Below are 15,990 nucleotides of genomic sequence, written 5' to 3'. Positions count from 1 at the left end.
AAAGTGGAAATTGGAGAAGAGTACGGGTCTTGGGATTCATTGGGCTTAAGGCAGGTATTTCAAGGTGAGGAAGTAACTGGAAGTGGGTGAAAATTGTGACAATATTATACGACTATAGCACACTGTGAGGTGACAGTCTGGAGATGAGTTTTATGAGGAGCAAACTTGTTATCCTGATAAGTGAGCTTTTTACCCAGATAAGCAAAGTGTTTGCCTGTAAAATTGGTTTGTAAAATTTTCATGATGCAAACAGTAAAGTACTTTATTGGTCTGCAATCATATCTTCCTTGGTATGAATTTCCTGGGGAAATAAAAGCAGTAATATTGACACTGATAGTCTCAGTTCTCAGCCCCATCAGTTAAATTTATGTTGATGCAGGTAATCTCCATTTTTCAATAGAATGGAAGACTATACACATATTCCTCATTTAATGACCTACCTGTTTAATGATCATTTGGACTTAATCAAGGCACACTGTCCAAATTTATGACCTGCCATTCGGACTTATGACCTATCTTTTATTTTTGTGTAGTCTGTACATCATGAATATAGAGCCTCACAGTCTGTTTGGGCATGGTATACCTTGTTTATACAATACTGTCATTTTGCTGATTGTACTGTACAGCAGTACTGTAGTTTTATGTTCTTTTATACATTACAGTATTCCATGTAAGGGTTATGCAAATAAAAGCAAAGTCAAGTTGGAGTTTCCTTTGAGCATAACATTTTTCTGAATATTGTAATGTATATACTACATACAATTCCTCATTTAGTGACCAATTCACTTAACAACCTAGGCACAGGAACATAGCAATTGCTCCTTCCTCTCTATTCTTCCCAGAAGAGGTGAGTAGTTTTGCTTCACCATGTGCTCCCTGTGAAAATGTTCTGCCTCGCCACAGGCTGAGAAGCAATGGAGCCCACCAACAATGGACAGAAACTTCTGAAACTATAAGCCAAAATAAAACTTTCCTCTTATAAGTTGTTTGTCACAGGTATTTTGTTATAGTAACAAAAAGTTGACTAATGTATCAGCAGAGGGTATGGATAGTGAATGAAAAAAGTCAAGAAGGAATTCTGGGCTGCTAATGATGTTTCACTTCCTTTTATGGATGTTGGTACCTGAATATGTTTCCTTTGTGAAAATTCATCAAGCTATACATTTTAGATTTGTATATTTTTCTACTTATATGTCATACTTCAACTAAACAAAGTTTCCTTAAAAAAATACAGGTAGACAAGATAAAAGTCTAAATTCTAGCACCATTTTCTATCTTAAATAATTGTTACTGAAAATACATGTGCCAACAATATTAAAGAAAATGTAAACAAAAGGAAATAATCTCTCACAATTACATAATTCTGTCATCCTGTTTGCTTTGATTCACTTGCTTTCCATTACAAGATACCTGTGCCATTCTGCCTTGTTTCATCAGGTGTTCATGGTCTAATGGTAGAGTATTTTTTACCTGCCTGCCTATCAAACCTCTACCACCTTTTGGAAGAAAATATGCAAAATATGATGTTCATGAGATATGGCTAAAAGGGAAGCAGGGCATTCCCTGTGGCTTGGAAAGGGTGGTAAAAGCTTTTCAATCTGAAACTGAGTACAGTATCTTGCTTAGGTTAGAAAATCCTGAGAGTCTTGTGAGACTGTCCTCTTGTGGACATATCAGTCTTTTAATTGTAAATTTTTAGCAGGTATAAGTATTTTGTCAGCAGTTTTATTTCTTTAGCATCTTAACAAAAGAAGATTCTCCAAAGTTTAAAAACTTTTGAAAAATACAATTTCATATAATGTACATATCATGTGGGTAGAGGTTCCAATATCATACAAACTGTAAATTTTTAACAATTATAGTTACTAGTCAAGAAAAACACTTAAGTTAACATTAGATTACTTTAATTTAGTACAAAAGCACTTAGCCTGTCATCAAATTATGTTAACTTGGCACTTTCACAGCTTTGATGTAAATAAATTACACATACTGTAACTTACAAACAACTTTACTCCATATGTCATCTATCACATAACAATGTCTGAATGACTTGAGGAAGGTTTCACGTGTTTTCAAATGAAAGAAGGAACACAATAAGAAAATGGACAAAATAGAAGATAATCAAAGAAAAGCCTTACTTGTGTGAACAAGCAACTTTTCAGTTTTATGTCAGGCATAATAGAACTCTCCAATAGGACTATAATTATTATGCATTGTACTTATTGTATAATTTTATGTATCTCATTAACTCAATTATTTGTCTTATGTCCGAAAAGGATGGAGTTAAAAATAATTAGAATAATCTTGCAATCTTCCTAAAATCTCTGTATTTTTTGTGAGTTTTGAGAATCATTCTCAGGATGTCATTAAACCTAAATAAAATTGTCCCACTCAGTTGTCTTTGCACTGATCATGATCCATCAAGGTTTAAAATTAGCACTGTTTATATTTAAATTCAACTATTGGAAATGATTACTTTATCTGTTTTGCTTAAAGCTTCATTGGGGCAAAAATTTAAATTTTCAGAGACTTTTCTTATGATGAGTTAAAATATTACCTATTCCTCTCCTCAAAGTGAAACTATTTAATAGAAAGCAATAGTGTCTTATTTGGCAAATGGAAAAGAAAAGAAACAGCCCTATCATGTCAGTCAGTGTTTCTCAATGTGCAGTTTGAGGAATAGGAACACCAACATTACCTGAGAATTTGATACAAATGGAATTTCTCAGTCTCTGTCCCAAACCTAGAGTCAGAGACTCAGGAAATGGGATCTTGGCTTTGCTCTACCAACTTTTCATCTCCACTGGGTTTGTTGAACCATACTTACAAGTTCAAGCATTTTTCCAGCCTCTTTTGGATCATCAATGATTTGCTAATATCATATTACCTATACACAGCCAACCCCGGAATCAGAACAGGAGGGCACAGGGAAAGATGTGGACACAAGGGAGAAGTGGACAATTGGGACTACTTTTGCAAACCACTACAATATGCTTCGTTTTTACAGTAGTCAACTAATAATTCATTCAAGAGAGTCAGATATCCTTGGCCCACCTTAATTTTATCGTCTCCTTTGGCTTGGCTTTTTGCTGGGTTAAAAAAAAAAAAATGCCAGTATTTATATTATTTTAAAAAAATCTGCCTTTGACAAAACACCAAGAGGGAATGATTTTTATTAAATCTAAATCAATTATTCTTGCCTGAAAAAGGATCAGAGATCCTTGAGAAGAGGTCCCAGCCTACTAGAGTCATCCCCAGCACATACTTCGGGAACCAGAGATGAGACTGATAAATTTTAATTTGTTTTTACAAAGATGAACCCCTGCTTTATGCAATTCTGTTAAATATAAAATCTTTCAAATATATTAAACATTCATGGTGCTGTTCAAAATGAAGTTTATAAAAGCATATAGACAGGCATCACTGTTCAAAGTAAGTCTTTGCGAGCATCATAAAATCCATATTTATGGGCCGGGGATTTAGCTCAGTGGCTCCACTGCCTTGCAAGCACAAGGTCCCAAGTTTGATCCCTGGTACCAAAAAAACCAAAATTCGTATGTACATTATATTCACATTCCTGAAATTGATAAGACCTGTTGGCTTTTCTCTGTTCTCTTTACCCAGTTTATGCTCTTTTCTTATAGGTTGTTATATTTTATTCATTTTTTTATCTAATCTCTTGGACTGATCACTTTTGTTTCCATATTGGTATTTAACAAGGCACAGATTAGTAAAGAGAACCCTAAAAGAAAAGGAGAAAGTTTGAATCTCTTTAGATTGAACACAATGTTTTGTAGCCCTGACGTTTCTCTTAGCTTTGGGGCAAATAGCTTTTTCATGGAAATTTAACTTATTTTGTTTGGGGATTGCCTAGCAATACCAGATGTCAATGGTATTAACCTGAAATTAAACCTCAAATCAGTCTGGCATGGTGTCGTATGCTTGTAATCTCAGCTACTAAGGAGATTGAGGCAAGAGGATCAGCCTGAGCAATTTAGCCAGATTCTGTCTCAAAAAAATAGGGGTGAGAAGGTGGAGGGAGCTGGGGATGCAGGATGTAGTTAAAAGTCCCAAGTTTAATCCTAAGTAATGTGCACACACACACTTAAATGTAAATTTACTCTTACTTGAAAGAAAAAGTTTGAATTCAAAATTCATTTCCCAAAGTTTTACATAAATCCATGCCAAAAAGTGGATACCTGCTACTGTATTTTGTCCCAGTATAACCTATATCTCAACAAACTTAAATATCAACAATGTGCAAGGCAGCACCCACTCCTATTGTTGTCTCAACCATAGCTTCAAACATGTTGTGCCTTAGAATATCAAAGAACTGACAGAATGGCAGAGAATTCAAGGTACACTTAAATTACCCAGCCTCTCAAGTGAGGGTGGAGTTTGGACCTAAGCCTTCTTTTCCAGATCAGAACATTTTCCATTTCCTTTAAAATAAATATATCTCTTGGATATATCTCTTTTTATTTTCACAAAACAGACATGAGAAACTAAAAGGTCATTAGCATCTAGGAGGTTGAAAACCAAAGATCAAAAGGAAAAGAAAGCAAAAAACAGCCCTCGCATACTATCGCCCGCAGATGCCCAGAGTTTGAGAGGCGAGAGAGCTGGTCGGTCCGGGCCACCCAGTGCCCCTGTGCTGCAGCCTCCAGGCTGTGGGCGGCACTGTGGCGAACTCCGAGTCGGGTGCACTCAGCCGCTCTCTCTTTCGGCGGCGGCGAGGTGGAGCCTTCGCGAGCGCTGTGAGGAGGTGGTGGCCCTGGAAGGTAAGCAGCGGTGGCCGGATTCGGGTGGAGGGGTTCTTGCCTGGGAGCAGGCAGGGCCGCTTCTTGCCCCTCCTCAGTCCCCGGTGCCGCGGATTCGGGGGCGTTCGCTCGTGCAGCCTGAACTTGCCACTCCCGGACCTCTGACCCGGCATCCCACATCTTGGAGATCTCTGGCCCCCCGGAGCCCATTTCTCAGCCGCTGACACGCCAGGCGCTTGGCTTGCGGGTCGGTGCCTCATCCGCGGACAACCCCCACACCAAGAACCCGCCCAGTTCCTAGTTCCTATGTCCCACACGTTTAGGGGAATATGGTTTTGTAATTTTTCACGAGATGCCCCTTTTGTTTTTTAACTGCGCCGTCAGTCAGTGCTTTTTCAATCCTGTAGCTCAGTGTCAGGAACTGAATTGAATGCAGTTTCTCCTGGAGGCTTCAGGTGCACCTGCACCTCTGTAATCTACAGCACAATAGGTACCACAGCATTGAGGGGAAGCCAAACACGGCTTTTCAGGCCTCAGATTGACTGCAAGTCATTGGCACAACCTTTCTCCTTTTTTCAGATACAGTAAATTCAAGAGACGGAAGGATACTTTTAAAAGTTATATGTTATGTTAAAAGCAACAATAGGACCAATTTTTTAAACTTAAGAGCTTACAAATGTTATATTTTGCACATCTTGTAATAACATAAACGCAAAGTCCTTTTCTCAATTTAGGCACGATTGGATGAGATGGTGGAATAGGAGTGAGCTGGAAATTGGGAGAACTGGATTATCCCACTCTTCTGGCAAAGACAATCTCTTTGAGTCTAGGTTCCTTTAAAGGACAATAGAAGGCTTGGACTGGATAGTGAAGATGACACTAGTTGCCATTTCTGAGCATCTATCCTTTATCTTAATCTACACACATTTAATGCACATCTATATGCAATAGATAGTATTACTCCTTTTATAAAGGTGGTAACTGAGAATCATAACACATTTTAGAAGTAGCAAGGTTGGGATTTGAGGCTATGCTAGCTTTCCTCAAGCCATAAAGTCCTTTGATTCTATCCCAAACCTGTTTATACTAATTTAAATTATTTTAAGGTGTTCTGCTTCAGGCTTCAAGTGTTAAGATACCATGTTATATGAAACTAAAATAATAGGTGTATTTAAACTCTCCTTAAAATATTTTGTCCATTTTATAATTCCCTGAATCTTTTACAAGTATTTGATTATTGATGTTTTCTACTTGTTAACATTCTGATTTCTGATAATTTTGTTTTGACTTGTCTTCTATTTCTAAAATGTACGTTTGAAAATGGAATTTTTCCCTCCAAAGTAATTCTTACATTATATCTTCATCCAGTTTTCATGTACAATATTACTGTATATGAATACTTGTGCCAATTTTATGCCGGTGAATTATTGAATGTCAGTTACCACATACTTTCTGGATTGTCCTCCAGAGCAAGAATTTTACCGAAGTAAAGAAAATCATTCAAAATGACCAGTCATGACTGTGTCTAGGACTATCTGGTATAGCTTCTTATATTGGTGACATTAATTCTGGGAGAGTGAGGGGGGCATGGTCTCATGCTTTAAGATATAAATACAGGGAGTTGTGTAAAGGGACAGTTCTTCATCTTTGTTTCTTTTTCCCATTGCATTTCCCTTCCCTTCATAGGAAGATGAACAGAAGAAAAAGGTAAAGACTGTTTTGCCAGGGAAGGGCATATGAAATAAATGTAGCTTAATATGAATCTTTTTCATAAACAAGTATGAAAAATTCTACTCTTTCTCTCTCTATATATATGTGTACACACACACACATATATGTGTCCCTCATGATGGATGTAATTATGTACAGCAAACATATACTAATGAACATATGTATACACACATATGAAAAATAGATTCTTAATTATGAGTAAATAAAGGAACAAGAAGCAGGGCATGGAAAAATGAAGAAGGAATGAATAAGAATAAGGGCATCTGGACAGATCACACAGCCAGTAGTACCTAATTTATTATTTTGCAAGTGGGCCTACACACAAATTAATAACCAAACTATTTAGGAGCAGTGCAGTGCCATGTTTCCACCATCCCTGGTAACTTGTGTGTATGTACGTGCCTGTGATTCTCATTTATTACAATAAAGGAGGTTTTAAAATTTACCTTAAAAATAAGCATCTTCAAAGTGAGTATAACTAAAAACTGGTCAGTGTTTGTGCAAAGAAATAAGTGCTAGCTATTGCACTGGGGGAAAAGTTGGAGAAGGTGACAGGAGGACAGTTGGCTTGTTCCTTTTCTCATGATCAAGAACCTGATTTACATAGTATATAGGTGTGTGTGTGTCTTAGGTATAGTTCACTGGAATGTAATGTCAAAATAAGTTATTGCTGTTCTTTGAACTTACGGTTAGTTACGCAGCTTTTAATAATAGAATTTAAATTAGTTCTACCCTTGAAAATAACCAGTTAGCTTTTACTGGTAGATGAAAAACTTACTTGTTGAAGTAAGGGTTTGTTTTTCCCAAAAGTACTGATGTACTTCACACATCTGTGAAGAAACAAACAAGATTAAGATTTTGTATTTTACATTCTTATTTAACCAGCACATCTTAAATTTCCACTCCAGTTACACATGTACAGCTCTATGGGCCAGGCATATGAATAAATACAAAAGAATCTTCTCTTATGTAAAAACGTTTTTTGTTGTTTTTATTTTTTATAATCACATAACAAATTCTTGGCTACTAAAACCTTTTTTGGCTTCAGTAATCTGTATTTTTTATTGAAAGTATACATAGTTGTTGAAGGTTCTATATTTAATAAATGTGTAAATAAGTTTGTGCAGTTTTGGGAGAACTATTCTAACACCTTCAGTGCTTGACTCATAAAAGGAGAAATGTCAATAAACTGAGCTGTCTTATTCTACTCTTAATAAAATGTTACTTTTATGCTTTCCAGAAAGTATCACAAATAATGGATATTGTGGCATATTAAATCTTTAAAATATACTTTAGGGTTTGCAATGTGAGTAACCTATAATTGTCATTTCTAGTAGTGTTTAACATAAATAGTACATTATTAAGATAAATGTAGATGTTTGGAGGCTCAGTGTAAATACCACTTTGAGTACTTATTTCCTTGATTGATTACAAAGGAAATGTAGATTTTCCTAAGGAAAAAGGAAATCAAGGGATCTTGCAACTAAATGTAGTTCATTATCATTTGAGTTAGAATTAGATAGCTTTTTATAGGCATCATATTTTTATAACATGAATTTCTTCACTTTCAACATCACTGCATCCCTTTAATTTTAAAATACAGGTTGAGCATTCCTAATCTGAAAATCTGAAATTTGAAATGTTCCAAAACCTGAAACTTTTTGAGCACCAGCATGATGACACAAGTGGAAAATTCCACATTTGATCTCATGTGACAGTTTGCAATTAAGACACAAGTACACAACACAGAGTTTATTCAGTGTCTCTGAGGGAAAAAAGACCCGTCAAGTTCCCTTCAGCTGCAGCATATCTTTTCTGTATATGCCCAGATTCTCCCACAGAAGCACACCCTCAAAGGATAATGAAATGGCATGTGTGAAGGCCCAGTGTCCCAAGGACAGGTTCCCCAAGATACCCCACAGGAGGCCACCATTTGTGTGCATCACTCAGTGTGTTTTTTGCTTATTCTCTGCTCTGTGATATAAAGATTTTGCTGAAAATGTCAAAAAGACCCACAGATGTCCCTGTGGGTAATAGTGATAGGAAAAAGAGGAAACATTTATGTTTATCTATAGCACAGAAAGTCAAGCTGTTGGAAAAACTGGACAGTGGTATAAGTGTGAAACGTCTTACTGAAGAGTATGGTGTAGGAATGACCACCATATATGACCTGAAGAAACAGAAGGATAAACTGTTAAAGTTTTATGCTGAAAGTGATGAACCAAAGTTAATGAAAAATAGGAAAACACTGCATAAAGCTAAAAATGAAGATCTTGATCGTGTATTGAAAGAGTGGATCCGTCAGCGTCGCAGTGAACACATGCCACTAAATGGTATGCTAATCATGAAACAAGCAAAGATCTATCACAATGAATTGAAAATTGAAGGGAACTGTGAATATTCAACAGGCTGGCTACAGAAATTTAAGAAAAGACATGGCATTAAATTTTTAAAGATTTGTGGCAATAGAGCATCTGTTGATCACAAAGCAGCAGAGAAATTCACTAAAGAAGTGGATATTGAAAAAGTTTTTAACAAGAATCAGGCTCCAGTTGTTCATTCATTGACCAGCGGTAAAATAGCCAAAATGGTTCTGAATCAGACTGATCAAGGTAATAGTCATGATGAAGATGATGGTGTTAGCACTGCAGAAAAACTGCCTATAGATGACATGGTGAAACTGTGTGATGGACTTATTGAAGGATTAGAGCAGCGAGCATTCATAACAGAACAAGAAGTCATGTCACTTTATAAAATCAAAGAGAGACTTCTAAAGACAAAAGCTGTTGCTAATGCAGAAGATGACACTGGAGGAAACGTTTTAAAAAGCCACTCAGCATAATGCTTCCTCATCCCTAGAGGACCCACTTCCTGGTCCCTCAATTGCCTCTGATGTTTCTTCTCACCTAATACAGTAAAATAAAGTAGTGTACAGTAACCATTTAAACACAACACCACAGGTGTTAATTAGAAACTGCTGCTGTTTAACAGCTGATACAGGAATTCTGGAGATGCTGCTCTGCTACCTGCTTACCCTGAACGCATTCTTTTTCCTGTATTAATGGTATGTAATACTTTTTACTAACCACGTACATGTGAGTAAGTGTGACAAAGTGATTCCTTACTAGAAGTATATGAATTCAGAATCAACAATGATGGTGATGCCAAACAACCACACAGATTGTTCAGTGAGTGGTTGCAATAATGACACTTTTGCTTTTTTAATGGGTCAGTGTACACAAATTTTCATGTACAAAATTTAAAAATTAGCTTCAGGCTACATGAATTGGGTATATGTGAAACATTAATGAATTTTCTGTTTAGACTTGAGTCTTTTTTCCCTAGATATCTTAGTTTGTATATACAGATAAAATTGAAACACTTCTGGTCCCAAGCATTTCAGATAAGGAATACTCAACTTTTAATAAAATTCTATCCCTAGGGCCCGGGATTTAGCTCAGTGATTCCGCCGCCTGCTGTGCAGGCGCAAGGACCCGAGTTCAATCCCTGGTACAAAAAAAAAAAAAAAAATCTATCCCTAAATTCCTACAATAAAGTGTACATGATAAACTCTTCTCTGAGGACCTTTGTGTGCTGTATAATGTATACTCTTTATATAATGTGTACTCCTACCACTACCTTCTTTTTCTTCCTTTTGAACACCTTTGACCCATTTTGTACAGGATATTTTTGTTATAGTTATATGCAGCTAATAATAAAAAGAAAATGTTCATTTCTGGTTAGAATAACTTTTACCTTTGTATATTGGCTTTATTTCAGGCCTTATACTTTCAGCTAATGCCCCAGTAGTAATAAACTATTAGGCTGTGATTCAGTCCTAACAACATGAACATTTGTTAACTCTTACCTAACATTTCTTATAGATATGGTCTCTTAACAGACTAAAATGCAGCTTCCACTTTTATTGCTTCATTTTGTATTTTCTCTTTCCCCACTGTCTTACTTAAACAAGATTTTAACACAAGGAAAAACATCACTTGACACCTGGCTTTGGTGCTTATTGGCTGAGATTTATTGTTACTTAAATTCTAAATATATTTGTGTACACCATCCATCCTCTCATCATGGTTAACATCAGCAGTTTTCACTAGGAAAAAAACATAATGATAGTGGAAGAAGTAGATTGCTGCTGTAAGGTAGGAGAAACAGAAAAGGCATTTAACATTATTACCCCTGTGTTATCTACATTTTTGAAAGATTGAGCCATGTGATAGTTAACTGTGGTGTCAATTTGAATAAGGAGTGTTTATCTGATTGGTTTAGCACAGTTCTGAGTGTGTCTGGATGATGGACTTACTGAAGAGGGAAGAACGCACCCTGAGTATGGGTGGCACCAACCAATAGACTTAGTGCCTGAATGGAATAAAAAGGGAAAGTCTCACTTCTGCTTCTTCAGAGAATCTCCAGTCTTCACCATCACCTTAGGATGTCCATCTCCAGGCTTCTAGAGCATACTCTTCAGCCTTCCAGTGCACACCCTCCAGCTTATTTGGTATCACACAGGACTCTGCAGTGAGCTACAAGTCTTCAGCTTCTGACTGTATCCTCCAGCTCTCCAGTGCATAGACCGTCCTTTTGCATTCTTCCACACCTGACTCCAGGTGACCATTGTAAGTCTACCTGGAAATCTGTGTGTCTGTGTAAAATATATATATATATATATATATTTTTTTTTTTTTTTTTTTTTTTTTGTACCAGGGATTGAACTCAGGACCTTGTGCTTGCAGGGCAGGCACGGTGCCACTGAGCTAAATCCCTGATCCTATACTTACTTTTTTTTATGAAATCTGTTCCTCTAGTGAACCCTAACTGATAGAAGGGTGAAGAAAAAGTTTTTAAAAATTCTAGGACTAAAGCAGAAGTGAATGTGACTTCCCCTTTATAGCTATCTTGTGTGTTATCAAGAAGTTTGTATGAGAAATGGACATTTAAATGTATCATTGTGCTATAGAAAGCTTTGGATTTTTTTCAACTTTGGCCATGGTGAGTTTCAAATAAGTGGGCTGACTGAACAAATTACAGGCATGTTATGGTATTTCAGAAGTTGCCAATTGTGAAGACAATATGTTTTTAAAAATTAGTAACTTGTGTACAGGGAAATTAAAAAACAAAAAAGCCAACAATTGCTGATTATGGGTTGAATGTGTTTTAAATGCTGATGAAATAGGTATACTGTACAAGTTGTTACCTCATCATGTACTTCATGCCAGAGGTGGACTTTGCAAAGAAAGTAGATGGATGGTTTGCTTTATTCTGCTGTAATGCATTTTGGACCATTCATCACTGGCAAATCAGCTAATCCTCAGTGCTTCAAAATGTTCATTTATTTCCCTGTGATTACCAATCTAGTACACATGTCTAAATGATGACAAATGTATTAATGAATGAAAGGTGCAAAATGCAGTATCTTCTTTCTGGTAAGACATTTGCTCTACCCATTGTGGATACAGGTAGCAATTTAACGATTTTTCAAGAGTTAGCAAATCCTGAAATTGCTACAGGTATACTCATTGATGTAAAATTGGAAGCATAAAGCCATAATGGTAATGATGAAGACATTGGCAATGATAACCATAATACGCATGGGGGACAAGTGATGGAACAGCCAACAGCAAACATTTCTCAAAGCCTTTTTGAGTGTAGAAAGTAGAGAATCCCTTACCTTTCAAGTAGATGTTCCTCATGAGGTACTTACCCAAGTGGTGTGGATGGATGTTTAGTGATCAGTGCAACACAGTGTTTTGAAAAGCTGAGTACTTAATTTTCTTCATAACTCTAAAGTTGCAAAAATAACTGCTTTGAAAGTCTGTTAAACAGAAGATTTGGTGAATAAAGAATACTTGTACAAAATATCATGTTTAAGTGTGAATGTTTTACTCCTGTTTCATAACGTTTATTGTACAGGAAGTTGCAATATTTCCCCAAGGAGTTTTATGGTCATTAATTTCAGGTGTTGGATGGTTTCTTGTTATCCCTCCTCCCTTCCAACATCCACTCAGGAAAAGGAAGAGGAATGATACTCGGAAGAGAAAAATATTGTCCAATTGTTGATAATCCAACTAGGAGAAAAAAGATGAAGACATACTGGATTTAACAAGTTAGATGTAGAATAGCTATGAAAAAAATAATGTTTAGATTAAGGAGATAGCAGAACTTGTTCTTCCTACAGAGTTGCTGATAGGCAAAGGAGGAATGAGTAGAAATGCCTGCTTCTTGGGATAGTGAGTGCTTGGTTGACCTGGTAGAGGAAGATAAGGGAGAAGTGGGCTGGAATGAAGCTGTAGGAGGAGATACTAAGCAAAGGAGTGGTAGTACTTCCCTTGGGTTTCTGTGGAAGAACTGTTAGAAGGTGAGGAAGAGTGAAAATTGCAGGGATTCAAGGAGTGGATTGCCCACAGGCCTCTTAACCATAGCTCTGGCTTTGTGTATCAGGTTATAATGTGACTCAGACCATCAAACCATTCTCTGGACTTCTGCCCATCTCACCGGTTTAAGAGATGAAAAATAAAATAATGAACCATTTTACCAAACAAAACTTAAAGCAATATTTACAAAGTATACATTATATAAAGTAAAAATTGACGATCACTTTGGGTGCATGTCTGGAATTTAGAATGAGTATAGAAATGATTTTTTTAAGTTTATCAAACAATTGTGAAGAAAAATATATTGTTTTGTTTTTAGGTAATAAATCATCATTAGTCAAGATGTCTTCAGCACCTGAGCCTCCAACATTTAAAAAGGAGCTGCCCAAAGAAAAAGACTTTCAAAACCCAGGACTCAGAGGGGTGCGCACAACAACTTTATTTCGAGCCATAAATCCAGAGCTCTTCATTAAACCTGTAAGAAATACATCCAGGATAAGACTTTATAGTTAACCAGATATAGAATTAGAAAGTTCTTATTTCCCACCAGCATTTGATTTTATCATAGATAGTTTATGTTGACCCCTTCATGAATAGAACCAAATCAAAGGAAATTTTTAAATGCTGTTTCACATATAAGTAAAAATAAAATATTTTGAAGGAGCTTAGGAATTATGATGGAAAATGGTTGCATTACAATGGAGCAACTTCTCAAATTAACAGTTTAATTGTTGCATTAATTTGAAGGCAGATATTGTTATAATTCTATTTCATTGTTAATCTCTCACTGTGGCTAATATATAAATTAAACTATAGAAGCATGTATAGAAGAAAACATGTTTATGCTGTGTAGGGTTTGGTGTTATCTTTAATTTCAAGCATCCACTGGGGGCCTTGGAAGGTATGCCTCATGGATAAGTAGGGGGGACTACTGTCATACAGCAGGTATGGAGACAGAAGCAGCAAATACTATACATCACTACCATGCATCACTGACCTAAGGCCAATTTCTTGAGTACAGAATGTGTGGAAAGGGGGAGGCAAGTCACAGGTTTAGAAATCACAAAGTATAATGGGACAAATCAGTTCTCTGTAGGCTTTCCTATTTTTTAAAAGCCTGACCCCCAATTCAGGGCTACATCACTTTGTTTCCTAGGATCTTCAGTTTTCTAGCAGTGCATCAATGTTATTATAACAGCTTAATATCTCTTCTAATCACTAAATTTCTTGAGGTAATAAAGTAGGTTTCAACAAAAGAATTTAGACGTGACATTATTGCTGTGTCTAATATTTGTTATAGAAGATTTTTTGACAGTTATCCATGTCTTAGGCAGCAAAAATAGTATGTCTGTTTTACTTTTTACTTCCTAATAAAATATACTAATTTGAGATTTGCAAGTAGGACACTTGGGTCCAGGAAAGTTAAGCACCTTCTCCAGATCATACAGATACCATTGAAGACTGAGCACCAGACCAATATCTGTGCCTCATTCCTCTGAGCTGTCACCTTCCTGAGGGTGGAGGTCTTAGGATATCCGGGCTGGAGAAGAGAAGCAAGAGTCTTCTATAATCTGTAAATAATTAGGAGCTGAGCTAATTGAATAAAGAAAATAAATGATTATAACAAGTTTTGCCATTGGAATGCTAACGTGGTAATAAAGATATGTCATGCCAAGAGGAAAGTATAATAGATAGTTGAATCTCCTCCAATTATTAGTCTTACTGAGGCTTTGTAATTTTTTTTTCTTTGACAGAACAAACCTGTAATGGCTTTTGGATTGGTATCCCTTTCACTTTGTGTGGCTTATATTGGTTATCTACATGCAACACAAGAGAATAAAAAGGACCTCTATGAAGCTGTTGATAGTGAGGGACACAGTTATATGCGGAGGAAAACATCTAAATGGGATTGAACTGCTACTTACTGCAGAAGGAGTTTTCTTAAGAACTCTGAAATCTTCAAATGAAAGACTTTGTGAGTGCATAGAATCATATCTTTTGTTCAATAATATGTTAATGAGAAGATAGTTGCAGCCACATCATTGTAGTAAATTTTGTCATTTTACAGCTGTAGCAGTTAATCTCATTCTTTTTCCACAAAAAGAGCTCAATATTTCTCATTTATTAAATTGTCTTATAAAAGTGCCTTGAGGATGGAAGTCATTTTTGTTAATTATTAAGTTCTGTATAATAAAAGTACCCAGTGCTGTTAAATTTGCCTGAGATTTTTTATAACATTTTAAGGTACATTGGGCCTTTGCAGCTATTGTGAGAGTTTAGTGTTATTTTGTTATTTGCAAAGAAAACATGTACTTTCTACCTGGCATAAAACCTGTATTTGTTTTTTTTTTTTTGGTACAAGGGATTGAACTCGGGTCCTTGTGCCTGCGCAGCAGGCGGTGAAACCACTGAGCTAAATCCCTGGCCCTAAAACCTGTATTTGTAAAGAAAGAAATAATAATTTTAAAGCCTGTATTTAAAGTCAATATGAAGATATGAGAAATGAAAGCTTAGTTGGATTTAACAGATAGTTTTTGGACAGCTTACAGTCGTAGATAGTTCAAGCATTTTGGTTTTTATTTCAGCTACTTTTGGTTCAGAATTTTAATTGAGAAGATGCCCCCCTCAGTTACTAAAATCATGATTAAACAAGAGAGTAAAAGTAATTAAGTTTACTATAGTGAAGTATATTTTTTACTGCAACTGTTACCTATTTTATTTTTTATAAATCAGTGTTACCATTGATTAAAAACTAGAACTACTCATAGATAAAAAATAAAGTCTCCTTACCATACTAGGTTTACCTGATGTAATTTAAATCATTCTGACAGGGTTCAGGACCTGTTTCATTTCTAGGTATATGCATTTAGCCCATCCTCCAAATCACTGTAATTGGCAATCAGTAGTAAATCTCATCTCTGAAATTTTGTTTCATTTGTTGTTACCAAATAATAATAATAGCATAGGCAGAGCTTATCATCATAATGTTAATTATAATTTGTAGTACTTTATTGTGGTTTTGCAGGGTACATGAAGATGCAGTTATGTCTGATTTATAGATATTAAAGAGCTTAACTAATTGAGTTTATATGTGTGGATCTAACTTAAATTTT

At 36.0% G+C, this 15,990-nt stretch overlaps 1 protein-coding gene across 10 annotated transcripts; it reads left to right on the top strand.

The window, feature by feature from the left end:
• The first annotated feature begins 4,633 nt into the window (after positions 1-4,633).
• Positions 4,634-15,091, top strand: Smim8 (small integral membrane protein 8). Of its 10 annotated transcripts, none has more exons than XR_002388020.2 (5): positions 4,687-4,781; positions 6,447-6,467; positions 8,095-11,122; positions 13,197-13,300; positions 14,632-15,091. XR_002388020.2 is itself a non-coding variant. In XM_087188050.1 (5 exons), exons 4-5 carry the CDS (start codon positions 13,220-13,222, stop codon positions 14,788-14,790), a joined length of 294 nt encoding a protein of 97 aa, XP_087044176.1. In that variant the 5' UTR covers positions 4,702-4,781; positions 6,447-6,467; positions 8,095-11,122; positions 13,197-13,219; the 3' UTR covers positions 14,791-15,091. The 10 variants fall into 10 exon arrangements, 8 of the variants coding, with proteins under 8 accessions (XP_004860297.1, XP_012933437.1, XP_087044178.1 ...); XM_087188050.1 differs by having other exon boundaries at positions 4,702-4,781; positions 13,197-13,354; XM_087188051.1 differs by having other exon boundaries at positions 4,745-4,781; positions 10,776-11,122; positions 13,197-13,354.
• Positions 15,092-15,990: the final 899 nt, after the last annotated feature.

Source organism: Heterocephalus glaber, unplaced genomic scaffold (genome assembly GCF_053883595.1).
Source record: "Heterocephalus glaber isolate CG9 unplaced genomic scaffold, H.glaber_assembly_v1.0 deba00001523, whole genome shotgun sequence".
In the NCBI taxonomy this organism is placed as follows: Eukaryota; Metazoa; Chordata; class Mammalia; order Rodentia; family Bathyergidae; genus Heterocephalus; species Heterocephalus glaber.
This window is presented reverse-complemented; position numbering and strand designations above follow the sequence as displayed.